Source organism: Daucus carota, chromosome 1 (assembly GCF_001625215.2).
Source record: "Daucus carota subsp. sativus chromosome 1, DH1 v3.0, whole genome shotgun sequence".
NCBI lineage: Eukaryota > Viridiplantae > Streptophyta > Magnoliopsida > Apiales > Apiaceae > Daucus > Daucus carota.
Genome location: NC_030381.2, coordinates 48,233,219 through 48,250,892, shown reverse-complemented (window position 1 = coordinate 48,250,892; position 17,674 = coordinate 48,233,219). Strand labels below are relative to the sequence as shown.

The following is a 17,674-nucleotide window of genomic DNA, read 5'->3' as shown; positions in this document are numbered from 1 at the left end:
ATGGTGACGTTTCCCAAATTTTACAAAATGTTGGCCGGAGTTCAAAACTACAAATTGATGGTCGGATCCGTCTTTTAATAAGTTGGTTGCCGTGTTAAATTTTAGCGTGAAGTCTAAAAAAAATAATAAAAACAGGTTAAAAACAAATTAACTATCCGTCCATCTCCTTTTGGCTCCCTATTGTCTCATCACTCTGTTTTTCAATCCTCTCCTTATTTCTCCGGTGAAAATGGCCCGCCCAAACTCCCAAATCAACAACTTTAGTCACGAACTCATCACACCCATTTAAGTCCGACGGCGGCGACCCATTTAAGTAATTTCCGTCCAGAAATAATCTCCTGGGTCTTCGTTTCTTGCTGTATTCCAGTGGATAGAGAAACTCAGATAATGAGTTGGCTTTGATGGCAATTTGGTAGAGGTTTGGGGGTAGTTTTTATTGACCCGATGAGTTTGTTGTAACTCAAGTCCAGACGAGTCAGACTCGTCGCCGAGTTCAACGTGTTTGGCAGTGGTGCTGAGAGAATTATGAGACAAGTCTACTGATTCTAGTTTCTCAAGCGCGAAAAGTGAGGGTGGGACTCAGTCGGAGAACGAGTTGATACCGCACACCTTTGTAATCCTTTCATTTGATTTGATTCAAAACGAGCTGTTGAAGACGATGTAGATATATACGAGTTGGATAGAATTAATGATGGGCATTAGATTAGCAAGCTCACTTGTTGATTTTTTATAATTGATTTCAGTGTAATCTTGTCTATGTTAGATGGGCAGCTTTTTTTCTCCTATATTTGTGCAAAAACCTATTTTTAACTTTTTTATTAATTTTTTTTTTGGACTTAACGGTCAAATTTAACGGACCTTGACGGCAACCATCTTATTAAGAGGCGGAGGTAAAGTTCAACTACCAATCTGTAGTTTTTGAACTCAGCCAATATTTTGTAAAATTTGAGAAACTACCGCCACCATTTTGTCATTTACTCAATTATATTTCATATATCTTAGAATACTTGACAAATAATACAAAAAATTTGTATAGAAATGAGCGCGGAGTACTAAAGAGTGTAGGGAGAGACATACTACTTTCATCTTGCCAAGTTTTTCAGCATCGAAAGTCTGGCCTCCACAAATTTTCAGTACCTCAGCACGAGCACGTTCTTGCCATTCTGGATGCAATGCCAGTAACATCAGACCCCAAATTGCACTGATGCCGGGAACTTCCATTGCTACAATGCAAAGCTCCTTGCAGTTATCAACTATAAATTGTTGAGGTGTAGATGACTCAAGCTCTCCATGCTTGGCACTGTCCACAAGAGTGTGTATTATGCCTTCACCCTCACCCTCACTCTTACATTTCATTTCTAAATTTTGAATAATCCGGTATATCTCCTTTTCTAGTCTCCATTGTTGTCTATGCATCTTGGTTGGAAAATATCTGAATTAGGAGGTAAAATTTCTTGGATCATTGAAATGCAAAATTTTTATAGAGCCTGGAGGTCCTCGGAATAACTCACCTATAGAATGGACGACCATCTACAAGTACTGTCGGTGATCCAGAAACTTCCATGAGATCCCTGCACTTAGAAAACAGGAGTTTAATTTTCTGCGGTATCGTATCTACCAAACATGACATGACTCATGAGAGAATATACTTGACGTGAAAGTCTTTACATAGTCGTCGACTCTCACATCTGCAATCCCGCCCTCACTTTCAACCAAGCTCTCCAATGATTTCACAAGTGTGTTCCCAGATTCAAGCACTACTCTAGGCATGTTCTGAAATAATCAAGATAAATATATTGTTCACCTTATGCATGTAAGATGGCTTCCCTAAGTCTAATGATTTGCAAAGGTTCATCTCTCGCACCGCCTCCTATATATATACAAAAATTGTGTCTTTCCCATTGCAATAGAGAAAGTTTTCCCTTACAAAAGCTGCAAACTTGTATCTAAATTAAAAGGATATAAACGTACCAAATTGCTTGGTCCATTGGCTGATATGTGGAAGGCTGGAAGCACTACAGAGCGACAGTCAAGTGACAATGTCTCGTTCGAATTGTGAATTATAGCATCTGATGCCAGTTCCTTAATGAGTGTAGGCTTGGGGCCAGCAATTCCTTGTTTTAAAAGCTTTGCTCGGAGAAATTTAGGTTTCAGGCACAAATCATGAACAGCATATATTATGATGCTAACCAATGAGAAAACAAATGCGGGAAATGCAATACACAGCAAAGTTTGTTCCATTCTTTTCTGCACTCTTTTTTTCCAGTTACTGTGTGCTAATTAATGAATATTCCTGTGATCGTGAATATATCTTTAAATGTAAAACGTGACTCTTTGTAGCATTCACAGCCACCAGAGTACTTCCTCTGTCTCAATTTATAAGTCCATTTTCGAATAAACACACATATTAAGAAAAAAGTTGGTTAGATAGAATCTTATCTCATGTATCATTAATTAGTGCATTGATAAGTGAGAATATAGTTGAGTTTAAAAAAATCACAATAAATATAGAGAATTAGTGCATTGAGAAATGAGAATAATGTTGAGTTTCAAAAAAATCACAATTAATATATAGATAAATTTCTATTGAAAGAAGAGAGGAACAAGTATTTTGGGACAATTTTTTTTTTGCAAAATGGACCTATAAATTGAGACGGAGGGAGTAATAAAAAACGTTCAAATTCATAGATTTTAATGTCTAGCATGGTCCAATGTATAAATGGTAACGTAAAACGTGACTTTTGTAGTATCGCCATCTTATTAACTGCATGGATATATATAGAGATGGATCAACATAGTATTACACCCTGCTCCCGAGTTTTAAATAGGGAGGAAAGCAAGTGAAGAGGAAATAAAGTTTTCTAACTTTCAGCCCTATTCGTGCTCCCGAGTTTTTTAAAGGGACGAAAGCGAGTGAAAGTGAATGCAAATATAGCATAGTTTCACTCCAAAACTTTCACTCCAAAAGTGGGATGAAAGTGAAAGCACACTTTCTTTCACTTACATTCACTTGCTTTCTCTCCTAAAAAAACTCGGGAGCAATGCCTTAAGAACAACATACCCCACAATTAAGGTACTCTCTCATCTCTTATATCGGACTTTTGACTTTTTACACGTATATTTAAAATTGATATTTTCAAAAAAAAAAAAAATCTAAATAAATATATTCATGCCATATTTTATCCAGAAAGTTATGAAATTATTAATATATATTATATGTAAAAAGTCAAATAACTTATATAATGGACTAGAATAAGTAGGGTTGATTGCGGGGCTTTTTAACGAACCGAGCTGTTCGCGAACAAGCTCGAGCTCGGCTTGTTAAGAGCTCGTTCGGCTCCGCTCGTTAAGTTAACGAGCTCGAGCTCGAACACAAAAAATAGTTCGTTAAGAAAACAAGCTCGAGCCGAGCTTTTAGTATGTTCGGCTCGAACTCGGCTCGTTAAAACTCGAAAAAATGTTATATTTTCTGGATTTTCTTATAATATATATATATATATATATATATATATATATATATGTGTGTGTGTGTGTGTGTGTGTGTGTGTGTGTGTGTTATCGAACTTAGAATTCAACATATAATATATCTATAGATTTTAGTGATGTAACCAAAGTTTCGGGAAATAATAATTTTATTTGGTTTGCGTTTGCGTTTGCTATTTTAACAGTTAAGTAGAAGTTTGATTACTACCGCTAATTAGTGTTTAATCCTAATTTAGTGTTTCAATATTTTAAAAAATATTTTTTACCGATCCAACCGTATGGCTGTTAACATATATATACATTTTAGTGAAATAACAAAAGTTTCAAAAATAAATAAATTATATAGTTAGCTATTTTAAGAGTCAACTAGCGGTTTGTCCTTAATTTTTTTCAGGCTCAGCTCGGTTCGGCTTGTATTTATTCACGAACAAACTCTGTGTTCGGCTCGTTAGTTAACGAGCTCGAGTTTGAACACAATTTTTGTCCAATAAAAAAGCTCGGCTCGGCTCGGCTCCTCAGAAAAAAAATTAAAGCTCAGCTCAACTCGGTCAAAAACTCAGCTTAACTCGGTTTGCGAATAGCCCTAGTTGATCGTCGTCTCCCATGCATTATCATTCATCACAGTTGGAATTCTACTACGTACCTCATTTTCTCCATCTATGCTATAGTAGTACAATATATTTTGTAGTGATTTAATACTCCCTCAGTGTCATTTTATTCTAACTGTTTTTGATTTTTTTACACATATTTTAAAGTGTTAAAAAAATTACATCTAAACTTAATTATTCTTCACGCTCCCTCTATTTTTTAATATATGATATTTGACTTTTTGACAGACACTTTTAAGTGTTTTGATCAGGTAGTTAAAAATATTATTTTTGAAATTTTTTTTCTAAATAAATATATATAATCAAAATTTAAATTCACAAAAAAATCAATTCAAAATAATAATTGGGAAATGCACACACCATTTTATTCCTACTTCAACAAAATTGGGAAATGCATAGGACTTGAAACGAAGAATCCCAAGCAAATCCTTTTTATATTTTTACCCAAGTGCTACTTTTAAGCATCTACCACATGTTAGATTCTGATTGATAACTCCAAACTCCGATCCCGGTCCTTCCTCCGCCGTGACTGGTGGTTCCGTGGTGCAGCTGCTGGATGGGAGCCTACAAAACAACGCCGGCGGGGGGGTTTTGCCCCAAAGCGCCTCCGGCGTGAGAGTAAGCGTAGGTTTCGGAAGGATAAAGGTCAGAGAAAGTGTTATCTATGTGTGGTGGGTGAAGGTGGTGTATGGTGGTTGCATGGTGGCTGGAGGCTTTTGTGTTTATGTGTATGCTGAGTGCTTAAGTGTGTGCAGAGAATGAATATAGTGAGAGTGAAGTTAAGATAACCCCCAGACTCTTGATCCTTGGTCTATTTATAGGCCAAGGATTAGGGTTCGGGGGTGCGTACCTGGATCCTGGTCCTACACGTGTAGGGGTTTGATCCCCTACACGTGTCCAGGTGTCAGCGTAGAAGTAGTATTTTGGAATGTTCTCTGGGTTGTCTCTATCGCCAGTAGTTGACCGTTATATTTGTCTTCATCGTGTCAGTCTGTGGCTCGTGCAGTAGCTGTCGGCTGGTACATGTTTGGACCCCGGTCGAGGGGTGTGGTTAGGAGTTACCCGGGTCTTGTATCCTACCCCGGCGGTGTGTCCTCGTAGGGCTGGTAGATCGTGCTCTGTTGCTGGTGGTTTCCCGGGGACCGGGGTTCTCAACGTATGTCCGGGTTCTTCAATCCGGGTTACACCATATCATTTGCCCCCCACTCCCTTATATAGATTCTCTATGTGAGGGAGTAAGTGGAGTTTTTGCTTTTGCTCCTTCGGCTGAGTGGATCCGGGTAGATGTGGAGGTTTGTGTTTGCCCCCCTGCCCGGATAGATCCAGGTTGAGATGGAGGTGGGAGCTTTGCCGAAGCCGCTCTGACTGGGTGAACCCGGATATAGGTTGTGCTTTGCCCTGGACTCGGGTATCGGCGGTGCTCTATTCCCTTGTCCTGGTTGGCAAGTGGGTCCGGGTACGGTGATGATACCCGGGTCTAGAGTAAGCGAATCGGCAGCTCTCCCCGAGGAATTTCAAAAGGTTTCTGTCTGAACCGTTTCTTTATCTTGAAACTTGAAAAGGCACGTCTTTTGAGGGGTTTGTAATAATTACAGCCGTAATTACTTATTTTGTCGAATGGGAGATTGCCACGTGTCACAAGATGTGACTATAAGTACGGGCTTCCTTCATGCTTTTTATTTTTTACTTTTGCTTCTTCGTTTTTCTCTGTTTTCTTTTCGAAACCGCTCGTTCGTGCTTCGTGCTTCATTTCTCGCCGGAATTTTCGTCGGTTGGTGCTTGCAGTTTTTTGTTTCTCTCCTCCGCTTTCGTACCTAGTAAGTGACCCGCTCTTGCTTCTTCTTTCCATATTGTGTTGCTTTGATGTGTGCTTGATATTGCACTCGTAGTTTTCGAATTCCGTTAGTGCTTCGCTCGTATGCCATGTTTTGTGTTTGTTGTGGTTATGTAATGTTTCGTAGCTTTTGTGTTTTTAATCCGAAATGGTTTCGATGTTTGCGCTTGGTTTGGGGTTGTGTTTTCTCGGGAATCTGGGTTTTAGTTTGAATCTTTGTTTGAAAGTTCTTGGTCGTGTATATGTATCTGTATGTGTATAACTGTAAGGGCTTGGGTTTTGATCTTGGTTTTTGTTTTGAAATGTTTATGAAACTGTTTGTGGCTTTTGGTTTTTGAACTGGGCCCGGGCGGGATAATCATGCCCGGGTAGGGTAAGTTTGGGGCATGGTTGCTTTGGGGTTATTTGAACTGAACCCGGGTTCGATCCTCCTGCCCGGGTTGGGTAGATTTAGGGTGTTTTGTTTTGTACTTGGGAAAGCTTTTTTGTGCTGTAGTATGTATATAGGACCCGGGTGTGCTTTTTAATATGTAGTATTCATCTCCCACATAAATCTGAAAAAGGAGAGGACCCGGGTTGGTTTATAGGATGTGCTTGAGTGCTTCTTTCTGGTTGGTATTCTTCACGTAGATTTAGGATGGGATCCGGACCTTAATAAAACGTGGAACAATCTTTGAACTCTTAAAATTGACCCGGGTTGTTTCTTTGTTTAGGTCCATGGTCCGGATCCCCGAGCGACCAAGACAAGAGGTTGCTTCTCGTTCCCTATCTTCTGGGGAGTCTTCTAGTGATAGTGAGTCCGACGGGCCTCGCGTCCTTGCTTATCGTGCCCGGGTCCGTGCTGCTAAAAGGCCGAGGCAAGAAATTGTTGCATATTCGGCAGTACCCGGGGAATTTTCGGGTGATTCTGAGTCCGACGAAGTCCGCTCACTTGCTCATCGTGCCCGGGTAAGGATGGCCGATCGTGAGGTTGAGGAGTCCGGGGTGGTTTCTGCACGCCAGAAGGTGGTGGTGTCGGTCGGGCGACAAGTTATTATGACCCCGGAGGGTATTTGGGGTGATAGCAAATCGTTCTTCATCACTAAGGGCCCTCTTGTCGAAGAGAAGGGTTTTTATGTTAATATGTCGGGGTTTTATAGATCCAAACACCCGAACGGGAAATTGGCCCCTTATAATAAAGAGAAATTCGATGAGATGTTCCGAGAGTTTCCTGGGATCCGGGCTCCGTTCCCGGTGAGGAGTTATATCAAAGAGATGGCTCCGGATATGGCTGACCGGATGATCCGGGCAGCTTTTCAGCTTCCTCCCGAAGTCGAGTGGAGGTGGCCTGAGCCCGGGGAGATGATATATCATCGGCCCGAAGATGGTTTTGTTCCGGTATGGATGGAGCACCTTCGATCCGGCTGGAACCCCCGGTGGCACATTTTTTTCAAGCATTTGTGCAAGTACGAGTGGAAGATTTCTCCGATGCAGCTGACGCCGAACGCGGTCAAATGGATGACCTGGTTCTTGTGGGCGTGCAATAAGATGAACTATTATCCGACGTTGAAGCTGTTCCATGTTCTGTTTCAATTCAAAAAGTCCGGGGTGAAACCTTTGTACGAGCTTCGTTTCCGTTCAAAGGAGTGTGGCCTGGGGTCCGGGCTCGTGAGTCCGGTAATCCACCAAAGTTCGCTGAAGCTGTGGAATGGTGAAGTGCTTATGCTTAAGGGTTTGGATCTGTCCTTCATGCCTTATATAGAAACTGACGATAAGAAGGTGAGGACCGACTTCGGTGCCCCGGGTGCTGATGGGGAGTTCCGGGCGCAGTTGGTCGAATTCTGTACTTGCATCGGGTTCCAATTAACCCGGGACACATTTATGCAGCATGATAAGCTGCACGAGGGTGGTTGTGAGTTGTCTTCTCTTATCGCTTTCTTACTTTGCTTTTGTAGTGTCTTGTCCGGGTCCTTCTGTTTGTAACTTGCCTGTTCCTCTAGTCATGTTTCCTTAGTATGATATTGTTGCCTTTATATCCCTGTTTGCTTATTTTTGACCCGGGTGCTCTTCTTTTTGTCAGGTCTTCCATACTTTGATCCGGATCTTTGGGCTATTATGTCTGCGAAAGATTCTTTTGCTTCTGCTCTTCGGAATTTGGGAGGCGTGCATGTGGCCCCGAAGCCTCAACCGAAGAAGAAATCAGGGAAGAAAGGGGACTCGAAGAAAGGGGAGTCCGGGTCGAAGAGAGGGGAGTCCGGGTCTTCCCGTCAAGGGACGGAGGGTACTGGGCATTCCAGTGCTAACCTGGGTGCAACTCCGGATCCGGAGTTGATCGCTGATGCTGAAGAGGTGGAGAGCCCGGATCAGGGGCCAAAAAGAAAGAGGAAGAAGACTGATGCTGATTCTTCCGAAAGGGAAGTCATTGATATGACGGTGGAGGATCCGGGTAAGGCAGCTATGGAGGTTGTGGATTTTGGGGTCGAGGTTGGGGGCGGTTCCCGGCCGGCTCCTAAGTTTGGCAAGTACCCGGTTAAGAAAGTGCTCGGGTTGATGTCCGAACTTCCTTCTGACCAAGACTGGGAGATGATGGAGGATGAGGGTCTCGCCACCAATTTCAAAGAAATCGGGAACTTGTGGGGTCAGGTATCTTACAATCCGACTCCTCTCTCTTTCTTTTTTCTTGTCCTTTGCCTTCCTTCTTCATTTTCTTAATTTTCTGGTTTTATTGACCCCGGTATTCTACTTTTTTTTTTAGCTTGGTGGTCGTCTGGCCGGGTTCAATACCCATGCCTTAAACAGTTTGAAGCAGGAGAGGGATCTTTCCGTGAAAAGCCTTGCTCGGGTCACAAAGCTGGAGAAGGATCTTGATGTGGAGAAATCAGCCCGGGAGGCCTTGGAGGCCGGGATGGCCTCTAAGATCAAGGAGGCTGAGATCCGGAAAGAAGCTGAACTGGGTCAGAAGATTAAAGATGCTGGTACCCGGGCTGATAGTGCTGAGAAGAAAGTCACCGGGTTGGAGAAGGAAGTGGCCGATCTGAAGAGGCTCTTGGAAGGGAGAGAGGAACCGGAGAAGGTTATTGCAGAATTCCAGAAGTCCTCTGCTTATGCGGATGCCTTGGCCGCCGCTGGAGCTCTTGAAGTTGTCCGGTGTTGGCATGTTGCCGAGCGGCACATCAAGACTGACCCGGAGGCTTCCTTGCAGAGTTTTATAGAGCTCTATCTTGCTGCTAAGGATGAGATCAAGGCTGGGAAAGGAGAACCGGAGCCTTACGAAGGCCCCTCTCCTAGCTTTCTCCCTCCTGCCAATCCGGGTGCTGATGCTGATCCGGGCTCTTCCTCCGATTCTGAACCGGTTGATGGGACTCCTGCTGACGAGACCCGGGGTGACGAGACTCCTGCTGCCTGATTTCCTTCTCTTTCTAGTTTGTTCATATTTTGATTCAAGAACAATGTTTTTGTAAGACTAAATTCGTTGGATCTGGATTTGGGTGTATGTCTGGGGTTTATGTAGACCCGGATTTATGGATGGTTGTTCTTGCTGATTCTTATCAAATATTTTCTTGTCATATTTGTTTGTGAATGCTTTCGTTTGCTTTGTACATTGTTTTATCCAGGTGGGGATAATACAGGTGTACTCGGGTAATGCTTACCCGGGTTGATTGCTTAGAATAGATTTATACTTAGAAAAATCTTAGAAATTTTTCTAAGTAATATGATCAGGTGGACCCGGGTTGACTGCTTTATACATGTTTGCACTTAGAGAATTTTTCTGAGTAAATAAAATGGATGGACCCGGGCAATTCTTCCCCGGGTTGTTTGCTTCATATGTGTTTGTACTTAAAAAATTTTTCTAAGTAAATAAAAATGGATGGACCCGGGCAATTCTTGCCCGGGTTGACTGCTTTATACATGTTTGCACTTAGAGAATTTTTCTAAGTAAATAAAATGGATGGTCCCGGGCAATTCTTACCCGGGTTGTTTGCTTCATACGTGTTTGCACTTAGAAAATTTTTCTAAGTAAATAAAATGGATGGACCCGGGCAATATGGTCCCGGGCAATTCTTACCCGGGTTGTTTGCTTCATACGTGTTTGCTCTTAGAAAATTTTTCTAAGTAAATAAAATGGATGGACCCGGGCAATTCTTCCCCGGGTTGTTTGCTTTATATGTTTTTGGTTGCCTTAGAAATTTTCTAAGTAAGATAACAGGTGAAAATCATTAGTAGCAAAATACTTCATTGATTCCATTGATATTCAGAAGATTATACAGCTTTGATAGTGATCAAAAGTACATGATTGCTCTTTAGGGATATATTGCTGTCTTCTAGGATCCTTCCTTCTTGTTGATTTTACTGATAGAACTTCCTCAACCTAAGACCATGCCAGGTGTTGGATACTTCTGACCCGTCCATATGCTCCAATTTGTAGGTGCCCGGCCTTAGGACTTCTTTGACTTTGTAGGGGCCTTCCCACTTAGGCATCAACTTGCCAGTGTTGGTTGGATCAGAGGCTTCGGTGTCTCGTAGGACCAGGTCTCCTGTTTGGAAATTCTTAACCCGGGATTTTTTGCTGAAGTGATCCCGGGTCTTCTCTTTGTACTTTTCCATCCTTGCGACTGCTTGATCTCGGACCTCGTCTACCAAGTCTAGGTTGACCCGGAGTCCTTCTTCATTCGCAATTTCATCAAAGTTGATCGCTCTGTGGGAAGGTGACCCGACTTCGATTGGGAGCATTGCCTCAGTTCCATAGGCCAATTTGAAAGGAGTTTCTCCGGTGCTTGTCCGGGGACTGGTTCGGTATGACCACAGAACATGTGGTAATTCTTCTGGCCATTTGCTCTTGCTTTCTTCTAGCCTCTTTTCAATTCCTCTCAGGAGGATCCGGTTGGTGACCTCTACCTGGCCATTTCCTTGAGGATAGGCGACTGAAGACTTCTTGTGCTTGATGCCTCTTTCAGCCAGGTAGCTTTCAAAATCCGACCCTATGAACTGGGGTCCATTATCTGAGACCAGGACTCTTGGTAACCCGAATCTCATCAGGATGTTGTCCATGAACCGGATGACGTCTTGTTGATTGATTGTTCTCATTGCCTTGGCCTCGACCCACTTAGTCATATAATCGATGGAGACGAGCAAGTATCTGAGGTCTCCTTTAGCCCGGGGAAAGGGTCCCATGATGTCTATTCCCCATACAGCAAATGGGATCGGGGATAGAACTGAGGAGGGTAGGACAGGGCTTACCCGGGGCACGTTGCTGAATAGCTGACAGTTCTTGCATTTTTTCACAAACTCCATGGCATCCTGGTGGATAGTTGGCCAATAGTAGCCTTGCCGGATGATTTTATATGCCAGGCCTTTTGCCGACATGTGATCTCCACAGATCCCTTCGTGAACTTCTCTTAGACAATATTCGGCCTCCTCCGGACCTATGCATTTCAGGATTGGGGATGAGTAGGTCCGGCGGAAGAGTGTTCCTCCTTCGACAAAAAATTTGGCCGCCTTAGCCTTCAGCCGTTGTGCTTTCCCCTTGTCTTCGGATAACTCTCCCTTCTCTATGTAGTTGATCAGGGGAGTCATCCATGTAGGGTCGTTGTTGATTTCGAAGATTTCTTCGTGCTCTATTGTTGGCTTGTGCAACTCTTCGAAATAGACTGAGCTGTCCAGATCCGCCGAATTTTGGACCAACCTGGAGAGGTTGTCCGCTTCAGCATTTTCTTCTCTGTTAACTTGCAAAACTTTGCACCCGGGGATCAGGGTAAGGTAGCTTTTTACCAAGGCTTGATACTTGGTCAGGATCGGGTCTTTGGCAAGGTATTCCCCATTGGTCTGTCTGACCACGATCTGGGAATCGCTGTAGATGGTGAGGTTCCGGATTGACAAGGTCCGGACCAACTTCAACCCCGCTAATAGGGCTTCATACTCTGCTTGATTGTTGGTTGCCGCGAAGTTGAAAGATATTGCTGTTTTGATGGTGAACCCATCCGGGCTCTTCAGGATTATCCCGGCTCCTGACCTTTCGGTTGTTGAGGAACCGTCGACATGGAGTATCCAAGACCCCGGGTTAGACTCTACCGGGGCTTCAGGTTCGGTTTCCATGGGAGTTGTTTGATTTTCTGGGAAGTTGCACTCCACTACGAAGTCCGCCAAGACCTGGGCTTTGACTGCTGTCCGGGGTAGGAAAGTTAGGCTGAACTGGCTAAGTTCGATTGCCCAATTCACTAGTCTTCCGGAGATGTCAGGTTTGTGAATGATTTTCCTTAGAGGTTGGTCTGTGACAATCCTGATCTCTCTGCCTTGGAAATAATGTCTGAGTTTTCTGGATGCGGTGATCAGTGCGAAAGCAAATTTCTCCAAGTTGGGGTATCTGGTCTCCGCATCTTTGAGGACCTGGCTGACATAGTAGACGGGCTTCTGCTGCCCGGCTTCTTCCCTGATTAAGGCTGCCCCGACGGCAAAGGGACCGGCTGACAGGTATAGGTAGAGAGGTTCTCCGGGTAAAGCTTTTGTCAGGATTGGGGGCTTGGACAGGTATGCTTTGATCTCATCAAGGGCCTTTTGGCAATCCGGGCTCCATTCTACCAATTTCTGGTTTTTTGCCCCTTTTAACAACTCAAAGAAGGGTAGACATCGTTCAGCGAGTTTGGAGACAAACCTTCGAAGTGCCGCTAAGGAGCCTGCTAGCTTTTGGACTTCCCTCTGAGTCCGAGGTGGTTGCATCTCTTGTACAGCTTTGATCTTCTCCGGGTTGGCTTCGATACCCCGGTTGCTTACCATAAAACCCAAAAATTTTCCAGCTTCTACCCCAAAGGTGCATTTGTCCGGGTTGAGCTTTAGCTTGGTCCTTCTCATGTTCTCAAAACATTCTCTGAGATCTGAAATGTGACCCGGGACTGAAGTGGATTTGGAGATTATATCGTCGACATAGCATTCTAAGTTCCTTCCAAGTTGGTCTTTGAAAATTTCATTCATGGCTTTCTGGTATGTGGACCCTGCATTCCTTAACCCGAACGGCATTAGTTTGTAGGCATACACTGCCCGATGGGTTATGAAGGCTGTTTTGGCTATGTCTGCTGGGTTCATCTTAACCTGGTTGTACCCGGAGAAGGCATCCATGAAACTTAACATCAGGTGTCCTGATGTGGCATCAATAAGCTGATCAATACTTGGAAGAGGATAAGGGTCCTTCGGGCATGCTGCATTCAAATCTGTGTAGTCGACGCACATTCTCCACTTTCCATTCGCTTTCTTGACCATGACCACATTGGCTAGCCAATCCGGGTATTTGATTTCACAAATGATGTCTGCTTTCATTAACTTCCCAACTTCCTCGTCTATTGCCTTCTGCCTTTCCGGGGCGAAATTTCTTCGTTTTTGTTTAACAGGCTTCTTTTTGGGATCGACATCAAGGCTGTGCATTGCCAGTGATTCATCCAACCCGGGCATGTCGTCCGGGGTCCAGGCAAAGACATCAGCGTAGTCCCGGAGTAGTTGGATAAGTTCTTCTTTGAAAACGGTGTCCAGGCCTTTTCCAATCTTGACTTTTCTTGCCGGGTTGTTTTTCTCGATTAGGACCAACTCGGTCTCTACTGCGGCTTCGACCTTGGTCAATTCTTGTGCCGAGATCATTTGTTGGATCCGGGCGTCAGTGTTCTTTTCAACAAAATTTTGAGCTGAGCTCATGGTTGCTTTCTGGTTGTTTTGTCTAGGATCAGGGTTGGTCGCTCCCGGGTTGATGTTACCCGGGTCAAGTTCGATCACTTGTATTTCACCTTTGGTTTTTGGGTAAGGTCGGTGCTTCTTGTTGCTTTTCTGTTTTTGAAAGACGGTTGCCTTTCTCTTGTTGTCCAGGTGTGTTTCCGCCATGACCAAGGCTTGGCTATAACATACCCCGGCTGTTGCCGAGTCTCCTTTGACTTCTCCTACCCCGAACGGGGTTGGGAATTTGAACTTCAGGTGTGGAATGGATGTGATAGCTTCAATCTTGTTCAGGCCTGGGCGGCCAATGATCACATTGTAAGGCGAGGGTGTATCTGTGACATAGAATTTGATAGTATGGGTGACTTGGTTCGGGGGAGTCCCAAATCGGACAGGGAGGTAAAGCGTGCCGAGGACCGGGACGATGCTGTTCCCGAACCCATATAGAGGATCCTCCCTGTAGTCGTTCATCCGGATACTCCCGAGCTCCATTCGGTCCATGGTGTGTTTGAACAAGATGTTGGCCGAGGAGCCGTTGTCCACCAGGATCCTCCTTACTTCATTTTCGGCCATGTCAAGGGTCACTACCAGGGCTTGATTGTGACCCCGGGTGACTCCTTCAAAGTCCTTGTTGCTGAAGGAAATTACTTGTTCGGGGAAGGTTTGGATGGACATCACTTCTTGACAGGAGCCCGGGCTAGGGGGAGGTGAACAGGATCCTCCCAGCACTACGTTGACGATGTTTTTCTGTTTCCCGGATCCCCCTGTTTTGTCGGCTGTATTCCGGGATATATATTGCCCCATGTTTCCTTTACTGATTTGCTCTTCAATGAAGTACTTGAGGGATATGCAATTCTCAGTTTTATGACCATGGGTACCATGGTAGTCACAGTGTCTGTTGGTAGGTCTGCTTTCAGGAGGAGTTTGCATGGGTTTTGGTGGGTAGTAGAAGGGTTTGTCCCGGACCTCTTTGAGTATGTCCTCCCGGGGTCTGTTTAGAGGAGTCCACTCGGGCTCTGGTTTTGGTTCCCTGGCTGCTTTGTTCGGACCGGGGTCACTTCTGGACCCGGATCCTTGTTGGCTGGTCCTCTTGGAACCTGATTGCTGGATGAAGTTTGTCTGTCTGTCTGGTTTGAATTTCTTGTCCTGGTGATATTCTTTCCGGGGTCTATCCTCTACTTGCTTTCCTTTCGAGCTACCCTGTCGGGTCATTCTCATGGCTTGGAGTACATCAGTTTCCTTGATGAATTTGGCAGCCATGGCGTAGGCAGCTGCCAGGCTCTGGGGTTCCTTGTTGATCAGCTCGACCACATATCTCTCGTTTTGTTCCGGGTCTAGGTTCCTTCGGAATATGCTCAAAGCCTCACGCTCGTCCAGGTTGGAGATTTTGTTGATTGCTTCCTGGAAACGTTTCATGTAATCTGAGAGTGCCTCATTGTCATACTGACGAACCGTTTCCAGGTGACACATATGAAGCTCATGTGTCTTGTTTGCTCGAAACCTTCTGAGGAAGGCTTCCCTGAAATCTTTCCAGGACCCGATGCTCCGGGAGGGGATCCGGCTGAACCATCTCTGGGCCCCCCCCTTGAATGTGGATGCGAAGAAGCGGCACTTGGTCAGATCATTGTAGTAGTAGATCAGGGCTATCTGTTCAAAGTAGTGCAGGTGTTCCTCCGGGTCTCCCAGTCCATTGAAAGATTCAAAGTTGTAGTGTTTCATACCCTTCTGTCGGGGTATGGATTCCAAGGAGTGGCTGAAGGGAGTCAGGGTTCCCCCAATTTCAAGCCCGGCATCATTTCCGATTTTCCGGTTGAGTTCATTGATCATGTCTCTCAAGTTGGTTTGCCCTGGTCTCTCATCCTCTTCATCAGAGATGAGTTCGGGTGTTGTCTCCTTCCGGTATCGCTTGGACCGGGATCCTTTTGTCAACTTTTCCTCTTCGAGTTGAATCCGGAGGGCGATTTTTTGCTCAAGTTTTTCTTCTTCCTCTTTCCGGATTTGTTCTTTCCTTTCAGCTAAGATCTTCAGCCGGGTTTCCTCACTTTCCTTTTGTTTCTTTTTCTTTGCTTTGTCTCCGATCCGGTCAAAGACGGAACCCCGGGATTGACGGCTGTTCCCGGAGTCCTCAGACTCACCGATGTCCTCAAGTCTGCGGTTGCTTTCCCGGCGATCATGGTACTGCCGGATGGCCTCGGCCAACTCTACATTGGTGAGCTGGGACAGGTGGAGGGTGGTGATCGGGACGTCGGTGTACTTGTACTGGTTCGCTTCGATCGTGACCCGGGCGTCATTGGGGTTGATTGCTTGGTTCTCGTCCGGGTTCACATGGGTGAAAAGGGGTCCTGAGGCATGATCCTGGTTCGGGTTGTCCTGGTCTGTCTGAGGGTTGTCCGGGTTCTGGGGAAGACCCAGGTGGGAGCGTGTCCTTTTCGCCATGGTTTCAAGAACTCACACAGGGTATATGGTTGCTGTTTAGGTGGTAGTGCCCACAAATAGTATAGATAGTGACAGGGTGACAGAAATAGTGTGTACAGGTAGTCAACTTACTATTTTCAGAAATACTATAAGTAGTTAAGTGACAAAATGTGACCAGGTGTGAGACAAAAAGATTTTATGTGCTACAGACAAGATTAGGGTTTTGCTCAGGCAGGGTTTGCTATCATGCACACATCAAGAAAAATCATGATTGAAGGTTTCAAGGAGCTGGGTGTTTTATGAAAGCTTACTGGTGTGTTTGGACCCCCGTTTCGGGGGTTTGTTGAAGGAGATGAGTCCAGTGGCACCGTGACCACAGGACAGAGGACACCTTCCCCTCCTTCTAGCGCCAAATGATAACTCCAAACTCCGATCCCGGTCCTTCCTCCGCCGTGACTGGTGGTTCCGTGGTGCAGCTGCTGGATGGGAGCCTACAAAACAACGCCGGCGGGGGGGTTTTGCCCCAAAGCGCCTCCGGCGTGAGAGTAAGCGTAGGTTTCGGAAGGATAAAGGTCAGAGAAAGTGTTATCTATGTGTGGTGGGTGAAGGTGGTGTATGGTGGTTGCATGGTGGCTGGAGGCTTTTGTGTTTATGTGTATGCTGAGTGCTTAAGTGTGTGCAGAGAATGAATATAGTGAGAGTGAAGTTAAGATAACCCCCAGACTCTTGATCCTTGGTCTATTTATAGGCCAAGGATTAGGGTTCGGGGGTGCGTACCTGGATCCTGGTCCTACACGTGTAGGGGTTTGATCCCCTACACGTGTCCAGGTGTCAGCGTAGAAGTAGTATTTTGGAATGTTCTCTGGGTTGTCTCTATCGCCAGTAGTTGACCGTTATATTTGTCTTCATCGTGTCAGTCTGTGGCTCGTGCAGTAGCTGTCGGCTGGTACATGTTTGGACCCCGGTCGAGGGGTGTGGTTAGGAGTTACCCGGGTCTTGTATCCTACCCCGGCGGTGTGTCCTCGTAGGGCTGGTAGATCGTGCTCTGTTGCTGGTGGTTTCCCGGGGACCGGGGTTCTCAACGTATGTCCGGGTTCTTCAATCCGGGTTACACCATATCACTGATAGCTAGCTTTATCATATCATGTTGTATTTAACAATACTCTATACTCGAACTCATATCTGTGTTGAGGGTGGATCACTCACACCCCAAATCTAATTATCCGGCAAACATGCATGCATGAGTTATCATGTTAAATAAATAATTCTCCTGAATTCAATCTCAAAATATCAGGCTAAAATTTACAAGAATCATATAGTATATTAATACAACCCTCCAAAACCCTCGATTGAAATTGAAGAAATATCACATATAAAAATGGCAAAAAACATGTAAAAAAAATCTTTATTCCACCATGCGTTATGATAAGTGCATATTTTTGTATATTTTAAATGCCTAATTATTGCTTGTTCTCACTTATTTATTTGTTTATTTGTCTTTTTTTTAGGAAAATTGCAAAAGCTTGAAGAAATAAAAGAATAAAGCAAAAAGAAGAAAAAGATGGAAGAAAAGGATCAAAGGGGAATATTCTCTTGGGAAGCATCTAGATGGGACACCTACACCCCCCTCAACCCTAATTTCCCCCTATAAATACACATCTTC

At 44.6% G+C, this 17,674-nt stretch overlaps 1 protein-coding gene across 1 annotated transcript; it reads right to left on the bottom strand.

The window, feature by feature from the left end:
- Nucleotides 1-275: 275 nt before the first annotated feature.
- LOC108223763 (cytochrome P450 714B2) lies at nt 276-2,241 on the bottom strand. The gene is made up of 5 exons (XM_017398176.1): nt 1,972-2,241; nt 1,655-1,773; nt 1,512-1,571; nt 1,138-1,432; nt 276-356 (listed from the first exon to the last, which is right to left on the bottom strand). The coding sequence occupies exons 1-5, from the start codon at nt 2,239-2,241 to the stop codon at nt 276-278; spliced, it is 825 nt and encodes a 274-aa protein (XP_017253665.1).
- Between the last annotated feature and the right edge of the window lie 15,433 nt (nt 2,242-17,674).